Source organism: Drosophila nasuta, chromosome 2R, assembly GCF_023558535.2.
Source record: "Drosophila nasuta strain 15112-1781.00 chromosome 2R, ASM2355853v1, whole genome shotgun sequence".
Taxonomy (NCBI): domain Eukaryota; kingdom Metazoa; phylum Arthropoda; class Insecta; order Diptera; family Drosophilidae; genus Drosophila; species Drosophila nasuta.
The window spans coordinates 8,015,334-8,042,819 of NC_083456.1; the positions used below are offsets into that span (position 1 = coordinate 8,015,334).

At 39.2% G+C, this 27,486-nt stretch overlaps 2 protein-coding genes across 4 annotated transcripts in view; one reads left to right on the forward strand and one right to left on the reverse strand.

Moving 5' to 3' along the window:
- LOC132787191 (furin-like protease 1) overlaps window positions 1-27,486 on the forward strand; it is a 161,273-nt gene that overhangs the window by 132,766 nt on the left and 1,021 nt on the right. For 2 of the 3 annotated variants that reach the window (XM_060794110.1, XM_060794111.1), the window contains 8 exons: window positions 15,662-15,907; window positions 16,258-16,386; window positions 16,449-17,323; window positions 17,428-17,601; window positions 18,608-18,726; window positions 18,934-20,274; window positions 20,894-21,060; window positions 23,299-23,374. In XM_060794110.1, coding sequence (XP_060650093.1) covers window positions 15,662-15,907; window positions 16,258-16,386; window positions 16,449-17,323; window positions 17,428-17,601; window positions 18,608-18,726; window positions 18,934-20,274; window positions 20,894-21,060; window positions 23,299-23,374 — 3,127 coding nt within the window. The remainder of the gene's footprint in view (window positions 1-15,661; window positions 15,908-16,257; window positions 16,387-16,448; window positions 17,324-17,427; window positions 17,602-18,607; window positions 18,727-18,933; window positions 20,275-20,893; window positions 21,061-23,298; window positions 23,375-27,486) is intronic. The other variant, XM_060794112.1, reaches the window with a different exon arrangement.
- Window positions 13,434-15,222, reverse strand: LOC132787192 (NADH-quinone oxidoreductase subunit D). The gene is made up of 2 exons (XM_060794113.1): window positions 14,904-15,222; window positions 13,434-14,848 (listed from the first exon to the last, which is right to left on the reverse strand). The coding sequence occupies exons 1-2, from the start codon at window positions 15,103-15,105 to the stop codon at window positions 13,449-13,451; spliced, it is 1,602 nt and encodes a 533-aa protein (XP_060650096.1). The 5' UTR covers window positions 15,106-15,222; the 3' UTR covers window positions 13,434-13,448.

Genomic DNA, 27,486 nt, shown 5'->3' on the forward strand with positions numbered 1-27,486 from the left:
GAACGAATCCATCACTCACAGCAGCAGCAACAGCAGCAGCACATGGTGCTGGGCTTGTTTCTTCTTGGCCCCCCTGACACGTGCATGCCATTTTCATTTTTCAAATTGAATTTCCCGGCATTTTAATTTTTTATTATTTTAGGAAATTAAAACAGAAGACGTCGCTGTCGCTCTCTCACCCGTCGCCTGTCATCGCCGCAGGATTCGAGCTCGAAACCGAGACCGAGACAGACAAAAACCCGTCGCGAAATTAGTTCATTTGATATGCGTGATATGTGTGCACACCTTTATATAGAACTTGAGTGTCCCCTTCCATGCATCTGCCTTAATCTAGCTTCAGGTGTGCGTGAGCCTCTTTTAGCTCTCTCACTTCCAGACACATACTCATAGATTAGATACATTTGTACCCCATAAATCTCGAGCTACCTTTTGTAGCCTCTAACGAGTATTTTCGTTGTAGTCGGCCTCAAATTAATACACGGCAACATGATTAACTGTTTCGACTGCTCTACAGCATTTGCTATCGCAGGTTGTGTGGCATTAAGCGATTGCCGCGTGGGTTGTAAATTTAGCCAGAATTTATGTAATGTGGCTCCGAGCCCCATAAAGTTCACTAGAGAAATGGCAATTGAAATTGTGAGTATGCAAATAGCAGCAAAGGGTTATTGCCAGCTGGTCTTAAGGAAATGTGAATAGTACACATAAATTGCCGAAACTTACAGCTGATTTGTTGCGTTTCATATTTCGCAATTAAGAAATAAAATGTAGCATCAGCAGCCCCTAAGTGCAACTTTTCCAACCACCCACAACTGTCAGCTACGCTCAGTAATATTTTGATTGCAATCCAAAACCAAATTGCTTTATTTTGGGATTCACAAAACTACCCCTGAAGAAGGGAAAGAAAAACAACACACCTAGAAAATGCTTGATTAATGCATTTCAATAATGTTGTTGTTGTTATTTCTGGATTTTCCCTTTTCATGTGGCAAATCACTTCTTGCCTCCTTTTCCACTTTTCCACTTTCTCCCTTTTCGGGCATCTTTCATCTTTCCGCTGCCAATTCACAATTCGTTTCACATTTGCACTTTAATGGTTTCATTTGATGTTTTTGCTGATGTTGCCACGAGCAACATTCAGGGTCGCCAAGTCGAGGGGTGCAAAATGTTGCACCCATTGTGTAGCGGGGTTGACTGTGCCACATGAGTTGCAATATGCCTGGCGATGTATTAAAACAAATACCCAAACTATACCCCGAAATTTGTCATGGGCATCACGTTTGATTTTTGCGCAAATCACGATGCCAAATTGCATTTAACCTCATGATTGCTAAAAGGAATATCTACTCAAAGGAAAATAGGTTAATTTTTGTATTATGTAACTATAACAATTTCATTTCAGCAGCTTCTCTTCTGGCCATTCACATTTTCTTCCTTTGAGCATTTCCTTTTGTTTAAAAGTTTACTTTATATAATTTTTTTTTAGCCTTGGTTTCGACGTGAATAAGTTTCAAGTAATTTAACTTTTGACGAGTTTTCATTCTTTTGAGCTCGACTAAAGTGTGTTGCAAATTAAAAACTTACCAACTTCGTAATGTAGAATATTTGAGCAGGGGAAAAAACATAAATTGAAATGCTCACAATTTTGTAATCACTATAAAAAATATCCAATGAAAAAGCGCAATGAAGTGTAAATTAATTGTTCAAAATTATTGCTTCAATACGCTCAGTGCAAGTATGAAGCTCTTAATCAAAGCTCTCTTTTCCAACATGAATCTGAAATCTGATAGGAAACACGTAGAGAAAACATTTTAAAATCTCATTAAAGTTTGTTCAAAATTTGAGTAAAATTAAAATGAAACACTGCAGCCTTGTTTCATATTTCAGTAGTGAAGTTGTGCCGAAAATTATGAGCTTAAATTGAAGTGAATTTTCAGAGCAGATGGAAAATAGACTAAGCTCTTGGGTGATTATTGTTGAATAAATATGACTATGAAATGAAATGTATTTGACAAATGCATTTGGGTATAATGTCATAAATCAACTAATTAAATACATTTTAAATTTGGTTATGTTTTAAATTGGGATTTTCAAGTCTCTTTTTAAATGTTTTATATTGCATAAAAAACAACTCTTGGATAAACAAGAAAGAAAGCTCAGTGCGTAATTTTCATAAAAATGTATAAAGTTACCTAAAATACTAAAATATACAAAAGGTATATTGAAAGTATATCGATATAGTATTACTTCAACCACATTGAAAATATAATATACCATAGAAGGTTTGTGGGTAGCTGGTATAAATGTGGACTATACTTGCATATTGAATTTAGAGACAAATAAAACAAGTAAGAAAGCTACAGTCGAGTGTACTCGACTGTGAGATACCCGCTACCCATTTTGAATAAAATAAATATAATTTGCGGTATTTTCTCAAAATATACCGAATATACTGCAAAAATACTAAAAATATACCAAATGGTATATTTGGTATATCGACATAGTACCGCATTCAAAATATACCATAGACGGCACAATATACCAGATTGTCAGCCAAAGCAACTAAGACCCCTAGTAAGTAGGCGTTTTTGCCCATACAAAAATATTTCTTTTATAACTTCGACAATTTTTATCTGATCGCAACCAAATTCAATTCAAATCAGAAATCATAACTACTATCGTAGTTATTATATATACCAAAATTCGGAACTCTAGCTTTAAAATTACGCTTGTTATTCGATTTTTTTTGTTTTGCGGGGGCGGAAGTGGGCGTGGCAAAAATTTGAAACAAACTTGATCTTCCTGCAAACATAACAAATGTTGTCGAAAAAAAATTATAGCTCTATCTCTTATAGTCTCTGAGATCTAGGTGTTCATACGGACGGACGGACAGACACACAGACGGACAGACGGACATGGCTATATCGTCTCGGCTTTTGACGCTGATCAAGAATATATATACTTTATAGGGTCGGAGATGCCTCCTTCTACCTGTTACATACATTTCCTGCCGGCACAAAGTTATAATACCCTTCTACCCTATGGGTAGCGGGTATAAAAACGTATAAACACGTTATAAATGAGTACTCGAATCGTGTGAAGAACTGGGGCAAATGCTAATGTAATCCGTCTGTCCCCATTTTCATATAAACGTTGTTTATTTATGATTATTGTTATTGCACGTACATATAAATTACACACTGCCACACACACACACACTTGCACACACTCCTTGACTCTTTGCTCGAGTTGCAGCCAATTCGCATTCGGGTCATCAAATGGCTTCCATGGCAGCTGCGTGTTGTTGTTGTTGTCGTCGTCTTCTTGGAGACGCCATTTAAAAGCACGACAGGAAATGCAGGTTCATATGCGTGTGTGCGTGTACGTCCGAGTGTGTGCGTGTGTGGTGTGTGTGGCAGTTACCAGTGGCAATTCGACATGAAAGGGGAGTTGCTTTATCGCGCTTGGGTTCGGTTCGGTTCGGTTCGGTTCGCACGTGCTGACAATTACACGGCCAACGCCACAAACGGAAATTGAAAATGCATTGAGTTGCGGCATAGGCAGCTTCCGAGTCAAGTTTCCGTTGCTTGAGGCAACCCAAACACACACCATCACACACACATACATATTCGAAGTGAGCATTTCCCGCGCTTGCCTGCCATAACAACAGCAACATCATCTCCATCTCCATCCATGTTTCGCAAACTTTTTGTGAAAATTATTTGGAAATTTTTTCGTGCTGACATGGCAGCTTTTCATTTGCACACTTTTCTATTATGGATGACATGCCCCCGATACATCAGCTGCCCCTCCTCTACCCCTTCTAGTCAATGCTCCCTGCCTGCCTGCTCTCATATTCCTTGCCATTTCTTGCTTTCTCTCCGGCATTTTTGACTTTGAGGTGCAATAATAGCTAACATTTCCCGTTTTCTTTCTCGTTGTTTGTTGCGTGTTTCGCGTTCCACGCTGTGCGCTATTTCCCATCGCATCGTATATGTGTTGTGTGCGCTGTCATGTGTGTGCGCCGTGAGGTATGCAACATTTCTGGGATGCCATCGCAAGTGCGTGTTTTATTGCATAACTTAAGACGTTTGAGAGCAACTCGAGCTTTGAGACTGTAGCTGTTCCATCCGCATCTAGCGTTGCTTAGCAATACATAAGCTGCGAAAGACTTGGCTGAACTTTAATGCCGCAAAGGCTTTTCGCATGATTATGCATCGTTATATTGTATGCCTAATCAGCAGTGTACTCGAATTAGCAGCTAATTCGTATTTAAAGTGCAGCACAGCAGCGAGTACTACTTTCGGGGGGCGTCTCTAATGAGCTTAACCCGCATACAACCTTCAATTACAAGACGAAAATCAAATGCGGCAACAAAGGAAACTAAACCCAATTTCAATCAATTTGGACTAACAAGCGACAGATTGCCAAACCTAACGAATCAGTTTCGTCTCTCTGCCCAAAAGACCTAGAGACACAGACAGAGAGAGAGAAATGGAAATGCGAAGAGCGGGAGACAATGGATCGAAACTCGAGAGCTGATAAAACGTTGTACTACTGAGAACTGTCTGCTGAATTCGCAGAACACAACAATTTCCAGTTGCAATTGCAATGCAAGCAGCGAAGCGACAACGTCGAGACGAGACGAGACGACAAGCCAGCCAACAAATTTTACATTTGATTACAAAACCAAAAATCAGCTAAAGATGCCAGATAATTTGAGTGCAATGTTTTTGGAGGGTGATGAAAGGAAATCGATTTGAGTTTGCAAGCATTAAACGCCCAGAAAAGCGACTTAAATCCATAGACTAGACTAGACAGGAAGGAAGGAGAGCTGCCCCCACGCTCTCCTGCTCTCTTCGTTTGCAGCCAAAAGCAAGTGGCATCATTACTCAAGCAAATGGGGTCATCATCAGCAGCGGGCAGCATCAGCAGCAGCAGCAGCAATAACAACAGCATCGATGAGATGAACCATAGCCCATGGCCCAAAAGGACCCAAAACCCAGTCGGGACTAAAGAGGACGAAGGAGCAGAGCAGAGCAAAGCAGACCAGAGCCTTTGCCAACTCGAGGCAGACAACAAGTGCAATCAATTTGGCCAGCAACAAAATGAAGCAAACGACTCGACTGCCTGCCCCCATTCCCCATTCCCCAATCCTCATTCCACATTTCGCTTTGACCCCTCAAAGATAGCTGAGTGCAACTACAAGTGCAACTGCATTGTGGGTGCAAATTACGTGCCTGATGCTGATGCTGGTAATTGAAATGCAAAAATATTTGGAAATTTGCATGGAAGTTACCGAGCATCAGGGGCATGCACCAAAATGCAGCCGATGCGATGCGATACGATGCGATGCGTTGGCATTTAACAAAGCACAACACAACCCGATTCGGATGGTCGACGAACGAAGCCAACACTATTCATGCCGATAACGATGATGATGACGAGCATCCCGATGATAATGAAGAGCAAACTTTATACACTTGCGGTTAACGATGCATCTGATGAAGATGATGATGCTGCTGCTGCTGCTGCTGATGACGATGAGGCGAGTTATACAAAGGAAGTATCCGACAACTCGATTGCTATTATAAGTACGTAATATACGCACGATCGATAAGCATGCATAAAGCTAGTCGAGATACTTTTCAGCTCGCATGCAAGTATTTTGTTAAGTGGTTTTCTTGCAGCTGCTGCTGTTGCTGTTGCTGTTGCAGCTGCTGGTGAAGTGGCAACCGAGCCTTCCCCTTGGGTAGAGTTTTGTGTGCCGCAACATGGTTCGATTTGGTTAACTCAGTTGGCTTTGAAGCTTTTGTTTTCGCTCGAATGCTTTTGGCAATTTCAATAAATCTGCAACTTGGCAATCCGCACGCTGCGTATGCGTAATATTTGTGCAAATTTCCGCAGCAAACTATTCAGAGAATCAACATAACTTGCTGTATGCGTAAAAAATTTTATTTAAATTTTAATTACATATACGAGAAATTAGTCTTTTGGTTAGCATAAAAAAGATTTTTTTCAAGCAACTCTTTAAAAGAGCACAATTTTTCCGCCACTACCGCGACATTTGCAATCGCAGTGACTCTCAGGTCAAATAATAAAACAACCTGTGCAAAGGTGCAGCCATTTCAAAAGTCAATAAATTGCATTCCGTGCGGTGTCGCCACACACAACGTGTGTGTGTGTATGTGAGCTGAATGCCAGCAGGCTGCTTAAAAGAGCAGCAAAGAGCAATCCATTGCAAAAGCTCTGACCCAGGAGTGACCAACGCTCGCAAATACCCGCAGTTCACTCCACAGAAAACAAACATAAAAAACTGTCGTATTTTTAACTATTTTTATGCCTTAAAAAAACGCTACCTCTTTGAGCCTATAAAGTATGCATATGGAACCTTTCGATCAAGTCTATTTGCTTCCAGTACTCAGCTTGCCGTATGAAAATTCACTTTAAAATGAATTGAGAGGATGCTTTACCAAAAAATGATTGTCAAAATTGTGCTCGTAAATCATTTTTGCGCAGCTGTCGCTCCACTCTGGGCAGAGAGCTGAGAGACCGAAGGCGAGAGACTGGGGACTCTTTGGCTTAGACAATTTTGACAACTGCTCAGTGGACGAGTGACTGATGTAAGTTTGATGATTCAAAGCCTGGCCCTTCCCCCCTCCAAACGTAGGATCATCAACATTCGACTGGTAGTCCAAATAGTGTCAAAGTTGTTGACTCTGACTGCGACCCAAGGGCCAAGGCTCTCAGCCCAATTCAAATGATTTGCCATTAAATTGTTTCCATTTGCTGTAACCCGAACTGTGTGAGTCGAGGGTTGGTGTTGAATAGTAGTATGCGACGATGTCGCACTTACTAATGGCTCCCTCGTGAGCCATTTGATATGACAATAAAAGGCGCCTTACCTTTCTTGCATGGTGATAATGGAAAATTTTAATGCAATGCAATTAATTGTGCATGGAAATGCAATTGTGTTATTTTGTATATTAATTTCCATGCAAAAATTAAATATATAATGTGTAAATTCATTCAGGGCCATAATTGAGGGCCGGTATAAATGATTTAAATGCACACAGAAGCCTCGCTGGCTCGTTAATTGTAAATTGATGTGGTTGCAATTGAAGGTAATGTCGCCGCATTCAATGTTATCAATTGAAATGCAAGACATGTGGCAAGTAATTTCCCTCCATTGTCCACGTTTTACACCCTATACACTAAAGCAAATCGCAAACTCATTTTGCAAAATATTTGATTTGTGAAATTTTATATATCGAATAAAAGGGGTACAGGGTAATTTGGAGCACAGCATACCCACGCAGTTACACCTGCTCTTTGTTGTGCAATGTTCGACGTGCTTTTCATATTTCTCTGCATACATTTAAAACGAAATTTTAATTTTTTACAAATTTTCAATTATAATGTTGTACAATTGCAGCGCTTGCTTGAAGCGCTCTATTTATAAATTGTATTTTGCATATGGATTTTAATTAGTATTTTCGGTAAAAATTAACCAAAAACACAGCAAACTATTTGAAGTTCAAATTGATTTTTGCACTTTGTGTTTGCTTTTAGATTATGACTACTAAATAATGACTATAAATGTAAATTATGGAATACACGTTGAAGTTCAAATTGTAGCCGATAATTTAGGCAAATGATTGCTGTTTAAACCCAACTTTGATACGTGTGTGGTTTGAGAGGTTATTTCTGGCTAGAGACGTGATTTTATGCTGCGTAGTAACCCACACTTAGCATTAGGAAAAAAGGTTTAGCTCTAAGATAGCTTCGTTATTTGGCAAAAACGAACCCTAAGCAACCCTCAGCAGAGATGCAAGACACGTTTGCTAAGATATTGCTCCCCAATTGCCATAAAACAGAACCTCAGACCAAGAACAAGGAACGCACCAAGGAAGGAAGCAAGTCAAATTTACAGCAGCTGATCTTTTGGTTTATTAAATTTTTGCCTTTGTGTAACCCTCGTGATGCGATGCTCTCCACTTTCTACCCACAGGGGACAGTTTGACATGCATTTGTGCCAAGGGTTGTACTGTGCGTGTGTGTCTTGAGGGTAAGCCATTCAGCCAGCCTACCTGATTGCAAAAAAGCAAAAACAAACCAAAAGCAAAAAATTCCCAATCCCAACGTGGCAGCATATAAACAATTATGTTGTATCCAAGTGACTCAGACTGAGACCGAGTCTGAGACTCGGGCTAAGGGTAGATTTTCCTCTACTTCCTAACTCTAACTAACTGACTAACCCCTCGGGCTGAGCTGAACTGAGCTGAGGAGTTGCCATGTCGAAAGCTGGCATATGCGCAGCTCTGGCACTCAAGTCTTATTTATCTTTCATAAAACTAGCTTAAGGCTATGCCCAGCCAGACGATGTCCTAGTTGGGTCTAGAAATTAGTTTATTACTCGCCTCTAGATTTGATCCTAAACGAAAATTTGCAACACACAAGAAAAAACCAAAACAAATGAGAGTAGGAGTAAGCGTGGGCGTGGCATAAATAAACTCAATTTATTGTTTGCTTTTAACAAATAAAGAGCCAGAAGTCATAAATATGCAAGCGAAGTCTGTGCGCCTTTTTGTGCCTTGTGGTCGATTGCGCGAGTGCTGTGGCAACCCTGACAACCCTGGCAACTCTGGCTACCAATTGTTCGCCTCAAATCGTCTCCAGTTTTTATAAATATTTCAATAGCCACAAAAGAGAAGCAAAATGTGCAATAAGAGCAAACAATTTTCAGTTTTATAGCATTGGCATAAAAAGCAACAGGCTACCAAAAAACAAGAATAACACAATTGAAATACGAGAATTTTTGTAGAGGAGTTTAGGGAGACATCCATAGAAATGGCAGCACTGCGCGGCATAAATGATGAAACAGAAGGGAATGTTTTTAGATTAAAAGTGATCATGTAATAGATGAGAATGAATGTTAAAAAGTGGAAATTTAAATTCTTAAAAACCGAATAACAACATGTTGCGCTCTCGTAATTTGTTTTTGATATTTTTGTCGCTTTTGCTGGGGTGTAAAAAGCGTAAAAAGTAAAGCGCTTTACGAATTCTGTCATAAAATTTGCAACAACATTACAAACTGTCAACTGCAGTTGACATCTTACGCAGCTTTTGTGTCACTTTTCACAGCTTTTCCAACGTCAGGAGCCTTGCAGCTGTCACACAATTTTGCCCCAAAAGGTAGAATTTTCCTATGCGTGTTTCGCTCTCTGTACAAGTTGTCGCAGGTCAAGCGAAGTACGCTTGGGTTAACAGCTGTTTGGGAATTTATTTAGAAGCATATAAAAACAAATAAGAAGACTACAGTCAAGCGTGCTCAACTGTGAAATACACCTACCTATATTTGGTACAAGTGTTGTATTATAACTGAAATATACCAAAATTATACAATTTAGATATAATATCAAAATAAACTATAGAATACTAAATATACTAGAATGTCAATGACTGCCAGACAGTCAGACATTACCATAACATAAACTGTTGACGCTGATCATACCAATATGTATACCAATAATAATATGTATACTTTTTATAAGATGGGCAGAATTCTCCTTCTGTTAGTTATACCAAGATATGCCAAATATGTACATTTTTCGATATACTACATTATTAAAAATATACCATAGAGTACTAAATATACCAGATTGTCAACGACAGTCAGGCAGCCGGACATTTATGCATCGTTGTATATATGTACATATCATATGGGATCAGAGATGACTCCTTTTGTTCGTTACACATATTTCGTTTACACCCAAAATTATAATAACCCTATGGATGGCGGGTATTTAGTAAAAGAAACGATGAATATAGTCGGTGCATAATCCCTATTAAAAGCAAACAATTAAAATGAAAATACTTTATTAATTATGTGCAAACACAATAGACAATCCCTAACTGAAACGGATAAATTGAAAATCATAATTAACTAAACCAATTGATGCATAAATAAGCCTGCACTGAATAGACTCGCAAGTAATCATACCTCTGCAGGTTCTCTCAACTTCTACACAATGGCATAGAATCGTGCATTTAAGCCACCCACTTAATTGAAAATCAAAGCTGCATGCAACATCTCAGCCTCAACTAATCAGACGCTACTGCTGCTAAGCGTCTACTTTACAGCTAAATTAATTAGCAGCTAATTAAACGATGCACATATTTATATTGGACTTCTCCGCCACCTCGTCTGTCAGTTTGTCAGTTTATCAATGTGTCAAGTCTGCAAGTCTAGCAGCGCGTGCTTAAAAATTAACCATTCGTGGTCGCAATTGAGAGTGGCAAGTGAGCTATTGAAAACCACATTCAGAGTCAGCCAGTGGCTAATCTGTCACCTCCCTGCCTCTTGAGCATTTATCAACTGCTGCCGCAATCCCTCGGTCTGTTCTCGTCTCTCCTCCTCCTTCTTCTCACTTGCTTACATTCGAGTTGATTAATTAAATTGTTGACAATTTTAAAAGCTTTCCTCGTGTTGCCAACAGCAGCTCCTGCACTCCTACGTTTCGCATTATTCACAGCTTAACATATTACTCTCTCTCTCTCTCTGTCTCTGTCTCTACTCTCCAACTTTCTCACTCGTACTTCAAGTTGTTGTAATTTGTTGCGGTTTTTATTGCCGCTCTCTCGCTTTTGTATCGTCCATTTCGTTTGTCTGTGACAAATGCACTAGAAAATTGGCTCCTTTTGCGTATGAAAAAGACCACCGCAAAATGTGTGGAAAAAATATCCATCTATAAAAGCAAATGAAATCATTCGAAGCAGGTGTAGGGAGAAAAATTACATTTTTGTGGTTTCAATGTGGCAAACAAAAGTAGCAATCGAGAAATACCTTTGCTCAAGTGTATTGACTACAAATCGACACAGTTATCTCACTTACTTCCACTGCAAGAGATGTAATAATAATAACACTTGAGCTGCTTAAATTAGATGTAGCATTTGCATGATGAAACAGCAAATTGCTCCCCATTGTTGCAATCAACTAATTACTATCGATACTTTAGCTAATATTGCAAGGGATTAAAAGACTCGCATCTGCATAAGTGTATTGTTTTGGTTCTGGCCATTCGAAAGTCTCGTATACATTTACGAGTGCCTGAGTATTAAATGGCTTGTATACCCTGGCACACACACACATACGCAGAACACGAAATACCCATTAATCCATCAACGTCCGGCGCATTAGCACTTAAATTTTATGGCCGAGCGAAATGGCAACAGCGAAAAAGAGAGAGGGATAGAGAGAGAGAAGAAAGTGGAGCTCCACTTGATGGCTGGCAGTAAGTCAATTTTAATTGAAACCGCAACAAAACAATTAAAACTAAGCCCGGTTCTCGCATGGCTTCGGAAAGGCACACGCTCGAGCTGGTTTTTAGGACCGGGTATAAACTTAACTTTGACACCAAACTCAATTAAAATGTTGAATAAAAATTGCATATGTATAACGTACGCCGCATACCGTATGCTATATGCTGTTTACTGTATGCGGTCAGGGACTATCTTTAACTAGTATGTATATCCTGTTGTCTGTATTCCTCATGCTGTGCTGCATAAATTAATAAACTTGATAGAGCAGCCGAGCCCAGGCAGCAACAGCGACAGCAGCAGGTTGTATTACATACATATGCATAAAAACTAAACGAGCTTTCAGCACAGGGCGACACGTACGCAGAGAGTGGCTGCAATTAAAATTTTAGTGCTCATCCTGGAGAGAGAGAAAGGAAGGGGAGAGGAGAGGAGTGGAGCGGAGTGGAGTGGAGGCCAAACAAGGACCATAAGGGAAAACGAGAGTAGTTGTTGTAGTAGGCGTAACGTTGGTGACACGTACGTCCGTTTTTCGAGTGCTCAAATTTCACTGCAAACACACACACATACGCACACAACTGTCAGCTAAATACACACACCCAAACACACGCACACAGGTGAAGGAACCACTTCCGCCAGAGCTGCAAATCGAAAGCGACATCCTGCTGTGGGCATAAATAAATTGTGTTGCATACTTTTATGCGTTCAACCTGCTGCTGCTGCTTCGCTGCCAGAGCTTTCGGTCACTCGTCTAATGATGCGTGTACTTACCAGCCTGTGTTTTTGTGTGTGTGTGTTTCACCCGCTGTTGCTAACAATAAAGCGGTGGTCATGTGCGTTTTTGGCAAGCGAACAAAGCGAGCCGAATTTGCCTTTGAAAAATGTCAACACACAATGACAAGGTAGCCAAAGATAGTATCTGTAGTGAATGGAAATTTAAAAGCAATGGCAAAGCAAAAGTTTTAATAGAATATTAAACAAATGTGCCAAGTCGAATTGTGTATGTAGTAAAACCCTTGGCAACCGCAATTAAAAGTTTACTGCTTCAAAAATGCATATGAATGTGTGTACATTCTATGTTATATGCAATGGCGATGGAGTATTTTGTAAATTTACAATGTTATTGTTGCCCTCATAGACCGCAGCAAACAAATGATTTGACCACAGACATTCCTGTTGACAAAAGGCCAAGAAATTCTTGGAGCATAACGAAAAGTAATTGCAAAATAGTTGCAGTTCAGCATTTAAATTGTAATTTACCAAAGAATTTCACACAATAAAATTTAATTATGAGCAAGTCATCAACACACACACACAAACATACACACACATACATGCACCGTTTTACAGTTTGGGAGTCACACATGCACACGTGCGTAAACAAATCACAATAGTTTTACATAAATTACAAGCAAATACAAAATATAATTATAAACTCACACGCGTGCGTGTTTGTATGCATATGTGTCAGTGTGTGGGTGTGTGAGTGAGTGAGTGTGGTTGTTGGTATTTAATACTGTTGACCAACGTTTGCTTTTAGCCTGTTTACTTAATTGAAATGACGTTGCCATTATTGTAATTATGGGATTTGGCTGCGGCGGTTGTTCTTGCTTTCGGATGCTGTGCTACTTTTATTTATGGCTTATATTGTTTGTATTTAAGGCTTCGCTTTTTGTTGATAATGTGGCATATCAAGTGTCAAAGAGCATTTTAAACATTTGACAAGTCATACATCGCACAAGTGCTGGCAGCTTGAAAATAATTCATGTTGGTGATTGAGGGAATATGTTTGTATTTTATTACTAAAGTTAAGATTAAATACCAAACCTCATTTTTATAAAAATAGTACTCTCTAATTGAGTTCAATAGTTCACAAATGATCGACTAAATATTAGCTTTTCACTTTTCACAGAAGGAACTGAATAAATTCGTCTTCTTCTGTCTTTTTTAAGCAGTTGCTCAATTCTTTATACTTTCTTTGTTTAATTGTTCCTAAGCAAGTTCCTTAAAGAAATCTTTTGACATATTAGATATATATTTATCTAATATATAATATATAAAATATATATTTATTTTAAACCACTTCATTTTAAATTCTGTTTTTATTGGAATTGCGATTACAATTTCAAGATTTAACGATCGATTTCTCCGAATACAATGTCGAGTGAGCCAACGATGGCCACAATATCGGCCAGCAGGAATTGTGGCGCCAACTTGGACATAAGTGCCAGATGGATATAGGAAGCAGGCCGGATCTTGCAGCGATAAGGTCGGGAGGTGCCATCGGACACCAGATAGACACCGAACTCGCCTTTGGGCCCCTCAATTGAGGTGTAGGTTTGTCCGGGCGGCACAGTGAAGCCCTGCGAATAGAGCTTGAAGTGATGTATCAGATCTTCCATGTCGGTCTTCATCTTGGCACGTCGTGGTGGACAGATCTTGCGATCATCGACCTTTACTGGGCCAGGTGGCATGCGATCGATGCACTGTTGCATGATGCGGATCGATTGACGCATTTCGCCCATACGCACCAGATATCGATCGTAGCAATCGCCTTGAGAGCCAATAACCACATCGAAATCCATGTCTGCATATGCCTCATAGGGTTGTTGCTTACGTAGATCCCACTTAATGCCTGTGGCACGCAGCACGGGACCCGTGCAACCCCAGTTGAGGGCCTCAGAGGCAGAGATCTTGCCAATGCCAATGTTGCGCATGCGCCAAATGCGATTTTCGGTCACAACATCTTCGACTTCATCGAGGCGCTCCTTAAACTGCACTAGAAAATTGTACAGATCATCGCTGAAGCCGAGTGGCATGTCCAACGAGACGCCACCGGGTCTTATATATGCAGCATGCAGACGTGCACCCGACAAACGCTCTGAGAACTCGTAGAGTTTCTCCCGCTCCTCGAAGAGCCAGAAGAGCGGTGTGATGGCACCGCAATCGAGCACCGCCGAGGAGATGGCCATGGTGTGATTGGTCAGACGCATCAGCTCGGAGCAGAGAGTGCGTATGTATTTGCCACGCGGTGGCACCTCAATGTTCAGCAGCTTCTCCACGGCCAGACAATAGGCTTGCTCACAGACCATGCACGACACATAGTCGAGGCGATCGAAGTAGGGCAACGCCTGCAAATAGGTTTTGTACTCGATCAGCTTTTCAGTGCCGCGATGCAGCAGTCCAATGTGCGGATCCGCGGACAACACAGTCTCATTGTCCAGCTCGAGAATCATGCGAAGCACACCATGAGCCGCCGGATGAGCGGGTCCAAAGTTGATAAACTTTGTGCGGAATGTGCGATCCACGGGCGGATAGCAGCGATCAGTGGCATCGGGACGCTTCTTCCACTTATCTCCCGGAGGATACATGACCACATGCTCGAAGTTCTGGTAGAATTCTGGATCCGGATTCCAATAGTGAGTGTCTCGCCACTTGTAAGGTTCTCCCGGCGGCCGAATGGCATCCCAATCAATTTCACATTTTTGCTGCATATGATCAGGAATCTCTTGACAACACTCTTCGGGGGTTTCTATAGAATTTGACAAAGAGTATTAATCAGAATATGTGCAAGATGAGTTACTTACTTGGAGCATCGCCAGAAGAAAAGAAACGCATGTTCGGCCACTTGGACAATGTGGGTTTCTTCAACGATAACTTAAAGTTGTACGCATCCAATTTTAAATACTTGTTGCGAAAGTTATTGCGATACGCATTAAATCGCCTTATTTCGGATTCAGTGAACAATTTACCGGCCAATTGGCGAACCTTTTCCATATGTCGCGACATTCTGCAAATTAAATTCCTTGACTCAACTAGCTGAAACTTTGAAATTGTTTTGGGGTTTTTGAAAGCTATGCACTATTATATAAGGTGTAATGAAAGGCTCCCGGGTAAATTGATAAGCATGGAATTTTTTTATGCTTTGTGTTTTGCTCATATATGTATTTGACATTAGACTTTTAACATTCAAATGAGAATGCCAATTAAAATATAAATTTAAAACTAAAGTTTAATTACTTCTCAACCGAATACTTATGAATTAGGTATGAAATTACAATTATTTTAGTTTTCCAAAACGGTTCTAAGTCAGGAGTTTTTCTGGGATTTCCCAGGGTTACTTTTAAATTGAAAATTACATCACCAAATTCCTACAATTATTAACTAAATTAAGTTAATATATCGTATTTTTACTTTATCAGAAGACTTGGAATCAAGTAATTACTATTTCAGCAAAACATGTTGAATGCAACTTAATATAAATTTAAGGTTAACAAATTGACTTTCTTTTTCCAAACAAGTTTCACCATATTTATAAAATCTATTCGCCTTCGTTTAATTGCAGATCTTTGATGATCATTATCACTTTGCGCATCATAAGGTGTCGAAGCGTTCCCTGCAGCCCGCATCACATCATCAGACCCGCCTCGACTTAGACGACCGAGTGCATTGGGCCAAGCAGCAAAGGGCCAAGTCGCGTTCTAAGCGTGACTTTATTCGCATGCGACCATCTCGCACCTCATCGCGTGCCTTGTCCTTGGTGGATGCCGTATCTTTTGACGATCCCAAATGGGCACAGATGTGGTATCTGGTAAGTAGGATAAACTATGGAAAGGTGCGAGTTCTTAAAAGAGTTTGAAGAAATACATACAAAACATTATATAATTTTTACAAAGGAATAATCGCAAAGAGAAGAACCAAATACTATTGCAGTTTTTTTGTACTTTATTTATTTTTAATGTGTGTTATTTTGCAGTTAAATTTATTCGACTATAATGATATCTTTATATGTAGCTTCTTCATTACAACTTCTGCAACACAACTGTAGAAAAAAAAAGAATACTGAATTCGATTTTTCTGAAGAGTTGTTAGAAAACCCTTCTACTTCTTTTTATGAAAATCCATCTTGATAACGACTAAATTCAAAATGTTGTTGCACAGAATCGCGGCGGTGGCCTGGACATGAATGTGATACCCGCTTGGAAGGAGGGCATAACAGGCAAAGGCGTCGTGGTGACCATACTGGACGATGGCCTCGAGTCCGATCACCCGGACATAGTGAACAATTATGTAAGTCGACTGAGGATGAGTTTTAAGAACGGAATTGCCAATACATTATTTATTGCACTCAGGATCCAAAAGCGTCGTACGATGTCAACAGCCATGACGATGATCCGATGCCGCACTACGACATGACCGACTCAAACAGACATGGCACTCGCTGTGCCGGCGAAGTGGCGGCCACGGCGAACAACTCCTTCTGTGCGGTGGGCATTGCGTACGGGGCGAGTGTGGGCGGGGTGCGGATGCTGGACGGGGATGTGACTGATGCTGTGGAGGCGCGTTCGCTCTCGCTCAATCCGCAGCACATTGATATCTACAGTGCGTCGTGGGGACCCGATGACGATGGCAAAACGGTTGATGGACCCGGAGAGTTGGCATCCCGCGCCTTTATCGAAGGCACAACGAAGGGGCGTGGCGGCAAAGGGAGCATCTTCATTTGGGCATCGGGCAACGGGGGTCGCGAGATGGACAATTGCAATTGCGATGGCTACACGAATTCGATATGGACACTGTCCATATCGAGTGCCACCGAGGAGGGTCATGTGCCGTGGTATTCGGAGAAATGCAGCTCCACGCTGGCCACCACCTACAGCAGCGGCGGGCAGAGCGAGAAGCAGGTGGTCACCACAGACTTGCATCATTCATGCACAGCATCGCATACGGGCACCTCGGCCTCGGCACCGCTCGCCGCAGGCATTGCAGCCCTGGTGCTGCAGTCGAATCAGAATCTCACCTGGCGCGACCTGCAGCACATTGTGGTGCGCACCGCAAAGCCAGCGAATCTCAAAGATTCCACTTGGTCGCGCAACGGTGTGGGCCGACGTGTGAGCCATTCCTTTGGCTATGGTCTCATGGATGCCGCCGAGATGGTGCGCGTTGCCCGCAACTGGAAGACGGTTCCCGAGCAGCAGCGATGCGAGATCAATGCCCCGCATGTCGACAAGTGAGTGTGGCTAAGCGATTCCCCTTCCCTTCCTATCCATTCTATACTGTCTTTTACTGTGCAACTGATCATCTGACTTACTACTTTATCATTGCCATCCTTAGAGTCATTCCGCCTCGCACTCACATCACACTCCAGCTATCAGTCAATCATTGCCTATCGGTCAACTATCTGGAGCATGTGCAGGCTAAGATCACGCTCACCTCGCAGCGTCGCGGCGACATTCAGCTCTACTTGAAGTCACCAGCCAACACCAAAGTCACCCTGCTGACCACGCGGTAAGTAAAGACATTCTAAGGAAATAACTGATGAAGCGACTCAATTCGTAATAGATTTATCATGGGTGAAATATCGATTACTTGGGTACATTCAACTCATGTTTAGTCACAAAAATGTTGATATGGATGGAAAATAAAAACAATCACTTGAACATCCAGTTCATGTTCAATTCATATTAAATTTATATTAAATGTTTAAATAACAAAGCTAAAGAATAGTTCTCAATCGTATTTCTCATAGGAATCACGAAAGCCAAAGGTCAAAGTTGTCTAAGTTTGCAAGAAAATTTGTTAGAATATAGGACTATTTCAACATTCCACTTTCTTTATGTAAATAGGTTTAAAATTCACCTCAAATATATGGTAGATACTTATTTATTTGTTTTGTAAATGGAATACCAAAAAAAAAAGAATTCATTTATGGAAATTAAACAGCTTAACAGTTTAAACAGTTTCTTTGAAACTTTAAACGTTAAGATTGAAAGATTTATTGTATATGAAGGTCCTGACTGAATGAATCCAGATCAATTCAGAATTTACAATATGTGATCGTTTCTTATTTACTTTTACATTTTACTATATATTTTGAATCTGATATTTTATTTTATGCTTATTGATTGACCTTGAATTTAACATATTTTCATATCAACAATTGATACTAAACTTTGTACATAAATGAAAGTATAGTATTTGTACATTAAATATTTCAACTAACGTTTTAATGAAACGAAATTCATCATACATCTATATGAACATGCTAAATCACAGGTCTACTTCTTAACAAATTTATTTCCTGCAAATACAGAGGTTAAGGTAGTATTGGCCTCAAGCGCCTTCTCTACTAGTGTCTGCTTCGATGCGCTGCACATTCAATAGTCTATTCAATAGACACTTAGCTAATGCTAGATATAATTAATTATTGTAGAAGTATTCTAATAAGAACCTATACAGCAAATAACCATATTGATGGCACGCTTTCACTTTTAAATCTCCTTTTTCCTCATAGTATGCATGATAACTCTCGCTCTGGATTCAATCAATGGCCATTCATGTCAGTGCACACCTGGGGAGAGTCGCCGCACGGCAACTGGCAGCTGGAGATACACAACGAAGGTCGTTACATGGGTAAGTTGAACTCTTCTTTGAGCTGAGCCCATCACAAGCTAAGCACACTAGTTACTGCAATTTCAACTCAACAACAAATCAAACGTTTTACATGCTGCGCTTTTGTGGAACTTTCCGACTCATTCAATTCACCTTGTTGCAAACCACACTTTAAATACCTTTGAATACTAATCACTCAATCCAAATACTGAATACTGCGGGGCACAGGCCATGCACTGTTGCGTGAATGGTCATTGATATTCTACGGCACTACGTTGACCATCGATCCCAATGATCCCATTTCGGTGCCACGTTCAAGCAGCGCCGAGGCAACCACGCCCAATTCGAGTAGCAGCAACACGGGCAGTACGACCAGCAATCTGCATCAGATCTATTCACCACAATATCCACGCATATCGCCAAACAACTTTGCCAATACCCCATCGGGTGGAGCCAAGTTGCCGCTGGGCAAAACACAGCCGAATAAGTCGTCGAGTCTGGTAACGAACAATCCGCTGCTGTCTGTTGTCCCGGCACCAGCTGGCAAGCAGGGATATCAACAGATCTCGGCCACATACGGTGTCATACTGGGCAAGAGCAGCAATAACAGCAACCATAACAATAACAACGGCAATGGCAATGGCAATGGCAACAGCAAGGGCAATAACAAAGGCAACAACAAGGCCAACAAGTCGAACAAGGCGGGCGAAAATGGCAATAAGAACGGCAATGGCAATGGCAGGGCCAACAAAAAGGAGCAAACGACACAGAGCACCACGAGCAGCAGCAGCAGCAGCACGACGACGAACAAGAATAAGTACTATCGCATCTCGCAGCAGGGCGGAGGCGGAGGAGGTGGCAAGGGAAAGGGAAATGGCTTGCAAACGCAGCGTCCCAAGGCCAGCTCGGGGGAGAAGTTCTTCGAGGAGAAGACGCGCAAAGTGATTGGCGAAATCGCCAGCAACAGCAACAACAACAGCAACAATCGTGGCAACAACCAAAACAACGCGACACGTCTTCCGATTAAGGCAGCCAAACAGGTCAAAGAAAGCAACGGCAGCGACTCACGTATTCCGAAACTATTCGAACGCTACGAGAAGATTCAAGCCATCTTCCCGGAACTGGAGCCGTACGAGAGCAGCAACTCGCCCAAATCAAAACCAGGTGGAAACGTGCAACAATCGCGCAAGCAGGGAAAACAATTTGAAGTGGAACTCTTCAAACCCGTCTCGAGCAGCAACTCCGGTTCCGGCTCTGGCAACAGCAAAGCGGGCAACACCAAGAAGTCTCCATCAGCGCCGCCGCCACCATCATCGCATCTTGCCACATTGTTGCCGGTGTTGCCAGCGGGTGGCAGCAGCTTTCTGCCCGATCAGCGGATACTGAAGAAACAGCAGCTGCTAATGGCAGCCGCCGGCGTCATCACCCCAGTTGATGTCTTTGCTGATGATAATGACAACGATAATCTTGCTGCTGCCGCTTCAGATGCTGTTGATGATGATGAGGAGGAGGAAGCGCAGGTGGAACTTGTGGCTGCGGGCAGTTTTCGTCAGGGCTACAGACCAAATGGTAGCTTATTTGTGCAACATCGCTGACAGCAACACTGCACTGCAACATTGAAGCTATTACATTAGCGAAACTCATTCAATGCAGTGCAGTGTTGTGGCCTCAACATTTTTGCTTATGATTTTCCTTGCAAAGTTTGACAGCCACTGAGCTCGTCTTTCATCAATCAACCGGCAAACTGTTGTAGCAAAATGTAGAGTGCAAAGTGCAACACAAAATTCTTGTTGCTCTTATTTTTGTTTGTCAGCAGCCAAAAATATTGCAGCACATTTTTCATTTTCTTGCTGCAATTTTGTTTTTTTTTGGGGTTGTTTTTCTCTTTATATTTTGTTGTTTGGCGCCTCAAGTAGAAAATTTTGTTTAGCTCTTTGTCACATCATTTGTTTCATTTCTGCTCTTCTCTTCTCGCTTCTCTTCACGGCTCGCCTCTGCTTTGGCAGATTTATTGGCTCTGCACTTGGCTTGTTTAGCCTTGTACCATAAATCAAATTGTTAACATTTTTGGTTGTTTGTCTTTATTTTTGGCTTTTAAAATGTTCAGTTTGATTTTGATTTTGCATTTTTGTTGCTCATTGTTAAATGTTTGCACTCTTCATTAACCTCATTTTGATGCCTTTTGCAGTGCAAGTGACACAATGGGACATGATTCTATATGGCACTGAGACACCCGCCCAGCCACAGGACGCCCCACATCCCAAGCAGCCATCACAGTTTCATTCGTATGGCGACGAGATGGCTCACAATGATATCGAACACGACGCCAGCGGTCAATGGCGCAACATGCAACAAGTAAGTCTGAAAAGTGCAACAAAATGTGTAACATATATAATGATAAATTCCACAGAATTGACAATTCTAGGGAGATAAACAAAATTTGGAAAATAATTAAGCAAATTAAGAATAACTACAAGCTTCAATAAGGATATCGAAAAGTTTACCAAAAACTACATTGATAAATGTAAATATTGGCATTCAAGAATTCTTTTTTCTGATAATCTTTTTACACAATTAGGAAAAAGATAAATATAAAGTGGTGAAGTAGACGAATAGTTAAACATGAGACCGTAGACATAACATATTATAGAAAGAAGTCCCACAAATTTTTCCAATTAAATTATTGCCGGTCGTGAATAAAATTAATTATATATACAAATTGTTAGAAGACACTTGATTATTAAGTTATGTCTCAAAAAACAAGCAATGTAATCTTTATTTCTATAAAGTATTAGCAGTTTGGTTAGAAAGAAATCTTATGCCACAAAATAAGTTTTCGGAATGATGCTGCTTACCACAATCGCTTGATCACAACATTATTAATAAGTAATACAACTTAACTGTGTGCTTTCACTATTAGTATTATTATTTGTTCTTTTTGTTTTTTTTTTTTTTTGGTAATTTTCGGGTGTTGCAGTGCTTCGCAAGCGGCTTGCCAGAGAGCGAAGTCGACAATAATGACGATGACGAGGACATTAGCAGTGTCCGTGTCCGTGTCCAAATGGGACTCCGTCACAATAGCGGCGCATCGTCGAATGCTTGCATGTGGCTGGCTTGAGTTGTATGATATGCTACTTTGAGAATTGACCTCCTAACTTGAGTCGTACGACAAGCAAGCAAAGCAGCTTAGAGGCTTTCACAGGCAGTGCTCTGCAAACTGTTAGCTGGGCGTAGGTAGAGTTGCAAGAACGTTGAGTTATTGTTTTTGGCATGCTTCCTTCGGTTTAGTTATATGTATGTATATTTTTTGCCTCATATTTCGTTCAACTAACTAAGTCAGCTTTAATGCAGCCAGCAAGCTGCTCATAAATTTCCCCCATACTTAGCATACACAATGTCCGATTTGCACTTTGCTCTGCTGCAGCTGAATTCAATTTTTGGCACTCAACGAGCTCGCTGACTGGCCTGGGACTGGGCAATGTGCCAAGCTCTGGTTAGACCAGACTGCCGAGTTCTCTTTGTGCGTGTTTTTTTCGCTTGCTGCGCTTGTCAGCGGCAGAGTGGTGCATTACTTAAATGCACCCATTTAATTTTGCATTCACGCACAGTTTGAGAGCCAGTGGTGCTGCAACTGCTGCCAGGGCATTTTTCAAGTGCACTTTTGCGCCTGTTGGCAGGCAACACTTTTTTCCGCTCGCTCTAAAATGGTCCGACCTTTCGCCTTTTGGCACCTATTGTTGCTCTAAAGTCTCTGCATGGCCTGCAACACTTTATCGCCCCTCTGATTTTTTTTCACTCTGTTAGCAAACCCTTTCCCTCTCTATCTTTGCGTCGCTATCTCTGTAATAAACTAAAAGTGCAGTGACCTTAGTTTTTTCGTTCGCCTTGCCGTTTGGCAGGCAGCAAACTTTTTGCATAACAAACATTTCCCCATTTTTTGTTTTCTGCATCTTTTTTTTGCTGTTGCCGCTTGACTCGCAACACGCGACGTCATCGCATGTGAAACAACTGTTAGAGCAAGCTAGAAAGAGAGCGAAAGATACACACGAGTTGCAAATAAGGTTGGGGTAAGAGAAACATCACATCAGCAAGTTATAGACAGACACTTTTTGGTTAGAGCAGCTATAAATAAACTCACACATACACACACACAGATAACTTGCCATACATACTTAAGTACTTATGGCCAAAATGCCAGACAGCGCGGCAACATGCAATGAACCACAGCGGATGTCAGACAAACTCAGTGCAAGAGGACGATAGACTGCGAATGAGTGAGAGCGAGAGCGAAGAGACTGACAAAAAATGGCGCTAAGACTCAATGAAATGGCCATGCAATAGGCATGCTTAAAGCATAGCAAATCGTACATTTCACTACACAAATGATTCCCTGTGAATGTCTGCATGTTTCCAGCGCAAAAATGACTTAATCTCTGTTGGAAGTTAGTTGTGAAACTATATTTAAGTATTGATTTCGATAAAGAATTAAACTTTTTTTGTTTTAGCCCCCGGATAATTATTATGATAATATTACGACGCATACGTCGAGTGGTATCCATATTAATCATTAACAAACTTTGTATCTCGTTTCAGGTGGGCGAAGTGGGCGTTGCCCAGGATCGTAGCAATGCTGCTGCATGCCTCAAGTGGAATGATCAGAAATGTTTAGGTTTGTCTTTAATCTTTCTACTCATAACACAAATCTTCTATCTGAACTTTAAACACGCCATCGCCAACAACAACAACAACAATGGCAACAACAACCAAATCATTAGATAATTCAAAAACGAATTTTGAAAAGTCAACAACAAAAAGAAAACAACTGTAAAAATTTTTTAAACTGATGCAAAAACAAAAAAATTTCAATTCCAATTTAAAGTTTGATGACAAACATAACAAAAAGCATTTTAATGCTTAACTTAAGCATTTCATAAGCTGGCAACAAAAACAATTGAACAATAGCTAAGTAAGCAACAAAAACAACAATAGCAAACAAAAGTAAAATGCAAAAAAAAAGTAATAAAAACAAATAGAACAAAAAAAGAAACAACAAAACACTGCAAGTCCAAAAAATATATACTAAAACTTTTTGTAGTTAAATTTAGTATTAAGTGTAGCTATATACACACAATAACACACACACACACACTCAAGAGAAATAGGCGTGGCTGAGAAAAGAACGAACAAATTTGAAGAAAACAAAAAAAAACAAAATCAAATACAAAAACAAAACGATGGTTGTTTAACGAAAATGTTTGCACATTTTCATCTTTTTGATTCGCACAAGCAACAAACAATAATTTAGTATATCCATGTATATTTTAATTGTTAAGGATTTAGTTGAATTTGTTTGTAATTATTATGTGTAATTCATTGTTTTCGTTTGTTTTTCTTTTATTTTTTGTTTAGTACCTTTGAATTTTCATTACATATTCCCCGTGCCAAAGTCATTTCGTTAGTTTCGCATGCATTGCGTTTTGGCATACAGTTGCAAGGAGACTGTCACAGCACAGTTTGAAATGCACCATTTGCAGGGCCCTCAACACACTTGTGTTAATACATTTGCTAATTCGACAAATCAATCAATCGTCTAAAGTTTTAATAGCACTGCTATCCTGCAAGTTTTGCATGCATTGGTTTGAAATGCGCTCTGTTGACTGAGTGCTTATTTACGCACATTCGCAGTGCCCTCAAAACTTATTTGCTATGTTATAAACTATATGCATTTCAGATTACCTTGCCAGGCCAGCCAAGTAGCCACAGTTAGAGCAGCACTGCCTGCTTAAATGCAACTTTTTTCTACATTTTTGTTAAATTTGTTTTTTCTTATGTATATCTCTTGTTTAAAATGCCACACTCGCAAATGGATGATAACACAACAGTTTAGAATTCATAGTAAAAGACTGTTTCGTAAATTTAAACGTAAATCTTAATGAATAACTGAAAACAAAAAATTTAAAGATTTAAAATTTAGCGGGCAGAAACTTGCATTAAATTCATAGTGTTAAGGCGTCAAAGCAAAGCAAACAAATTTTTGTATTTTAAACTTTAAACTGTAACTGTAACTGTAACTGAACAAAAAAACAAAACAATTATTATTAATAATAACAACAACAATAAAAGCAAAAGTAAACGAAAATGAAATTCTAGGGTGTAGGGTACAAGTACGAGTAGTATTAACGTAGGCAAGCAACAAAAACAAAAAAATATAATTAATTTAACAATTAAATAAATGTAACAATTTATATAGAAAAAGTTCCTGCAGTTTTGAACAAAGTTGCAATATAATAACGAAATAAACATTTCAAAGATACATAAAAGAAAAAAAAAAACAAAAAAAGAACCATAAAGAACGTGAAATTAGCTAATTTTCTAGTGAGCTTAGGCAATAACTAATTAATTATAAACAAATAATCAGCGCACAAAATACTAAAAAGGTTTGAACAAAGAAATGCCAGAAGTGAGCAAAAAGCTTCTAGTCATAGTCATATTTTGTGCGCTTCATATAACATGAGTAAATATAAATAATATATGATAAATAAAAACTGAAACCAAACAAAATAAATTTTAATTGATTTCCATATCAGAGAAAATCGAATCTTTTCAAATTGAACGACAGAATAAATGAAAACTCTCATGCACACACATATCTTTGTTAAAATATTTGTTGTTCATCAATTTCCCACAATGCATAAATAATGAAACTTGTTTGCAAAACCGAATCAAATTGAACTCATGGCAAAAATATGGTTTTAATTTGTCTGTTGTGAAGTGGAAATAAACCTAAACCTAAATAAAAGAAATCAAATGGCAACTCGAGTGCAATAATTAATTCTAATTCTCTCATACTACAACATAAGCAACAACAATAATAAATCACAAGTATTGTCTAATTTCCAATTTTAAATAAGTGACATATCATTTTGTATAGATTTGTCTTTATTTTAAATTTCGCTTTCACTTGGTACAAATTTAGAATTGGTCAAAAGTTTGTTGTTGTTTTGTTGAAATGAATAATCATATCGTAACCGAACAATAAACTAACCAAAACATAAGTATAATGTGAAATCACATATAGAACTATTCATATTTTAGTTTGTTTATTTGTTGTTGTTGGACTTAGCAAACTCACATCAAAAGTTTAAAGAAACGAAATGAAATTCAATTAAATAAAGCAAAACAAAAATGAATAAATACAATAATTACAACTTAGCCACAAACATAAAAAATCTTCAAGCATATAACTACCATACAATAATTAGCAGCAAAAGATAAAACTAACAATTTCAATAACTACTTTTTCCAAGTCAGGCAAAAAAAATCGAAATATTCAAATTGAATCTGATCTATACTCTATATAATTTCCAAACTAACGCTCTATCAGTGCTGGCTGCGGTACTTATGCTTAAATATTTTTCAAAAACCTTTATTAAAAAAATAAATAAAACAAACAATTAAAAATAAAGCCAAATTAATATTTAAGTCTAAACAATAATGATATATAAGTATATACAATAAAACGAACAAGTGGTACTAGGGCCTGGGGTAGCTATTAAAAAATTACAATTAAACAACACATTAAACTATAACAATTAAACCAATTTCGAGACAAGGAACTAAATTTGTGCGAAAAAACTTTTTAAATGTAAAAATGAAATGAAAATGAACAAGAAATTGAATTAAAGTATTTAGAACTGTAAATGAGATTCGATGGCCGCTATTTCAAATCAGCAATTTTTTATGTATGTTTTGTGTATATATACTTATATATATATCTATATATATATAATATATCTATATCTATCAATATAAACTATCTATGAGTAATAAATAAATGCATTGGAAACGTATTTTCAAATTGAACTGAAACTTTATTATGCAACAACAACTAGTTAAGCAGTAAGTCGAATGTGGTCCAAAAACATTTTAAGCAACTCCAAATCTGAATTCGAACACGATCTTAAGTATTAGCATATCTCTCGCATAAGTATCTTAAATAAAAGGTGAGTTTAGTTGAACAAATTATGCAACTTCTTAGTAAAATATTTACTATTGTCTTGTGTATTATTTGCTATTATGCTTTTGAATAACCCAAAAGTACTTTTCGTACGTTTCAAATAATACTCTTACTTACATAATTAGTTTTGTTTTTTTCTCTATTTTGGTTGCTGTGTGATATTAACACATTTTGATTGGTCTTCTCGTAACATCTTTTATTTAACAAAACACACACACACACTCGATTTCAATATGTCGCTCACATCGCACTGCTCATCGTCTGCTTTCCAACACTGGTTTCGGCACAGTAAACGCACATTCACCGACTATTTTATTTTATTACAATTATTTTTTTTCTTTCTGATTTTCGTATTTGAGCATGTTTTTTGGACTACTGCGCTTGCCTTTTGCCTAAATATACATAAATACTTTGAACTTTTTGTTGTTAATAGATCGGTTTCAGTTTCAGTTGAGACTTGACTATTGATCCAAGATTTTCATTTTATTCCGACCACATAAAACAAAAGAAAATATGAATGAAAACATGAGTAAACAAACCCACTGAATTTCGTATGTTGCCTTTGTTTTGTTACACTGTTTAATTCTCTTTCTATTTTCGTCAAAATTTTCATTTTCAATCGATTTATTACTCTACTAACTGATCATTAATATGTCATGTTCTTTTCTCCATTCTCAACACTGTTTTCGGAGGTAATTGGGTATTCCTCTATGTAGTGTTTATCTTCGTTTCGAATATAATTTGACATATGAACTAAAATTGTT

Bases quoted from the DNA above. Each gene is read 5' to 3' on its own strand.
- LOC132787192 (XM_060794113.1), bottom strand. From the start codon at position 15,105: ATGTCGCGACATATGGAAAAGGTTCGCCAATTGGCCGGTAAATTGTTC. The intron at 14,849-14,903 runs GTAAGTAACTCA...CAAATTCTATAG, and splicing joins TTCTTCTGGCGATGCTCCAA to AAACCCCCGAAGAGTGTTGT.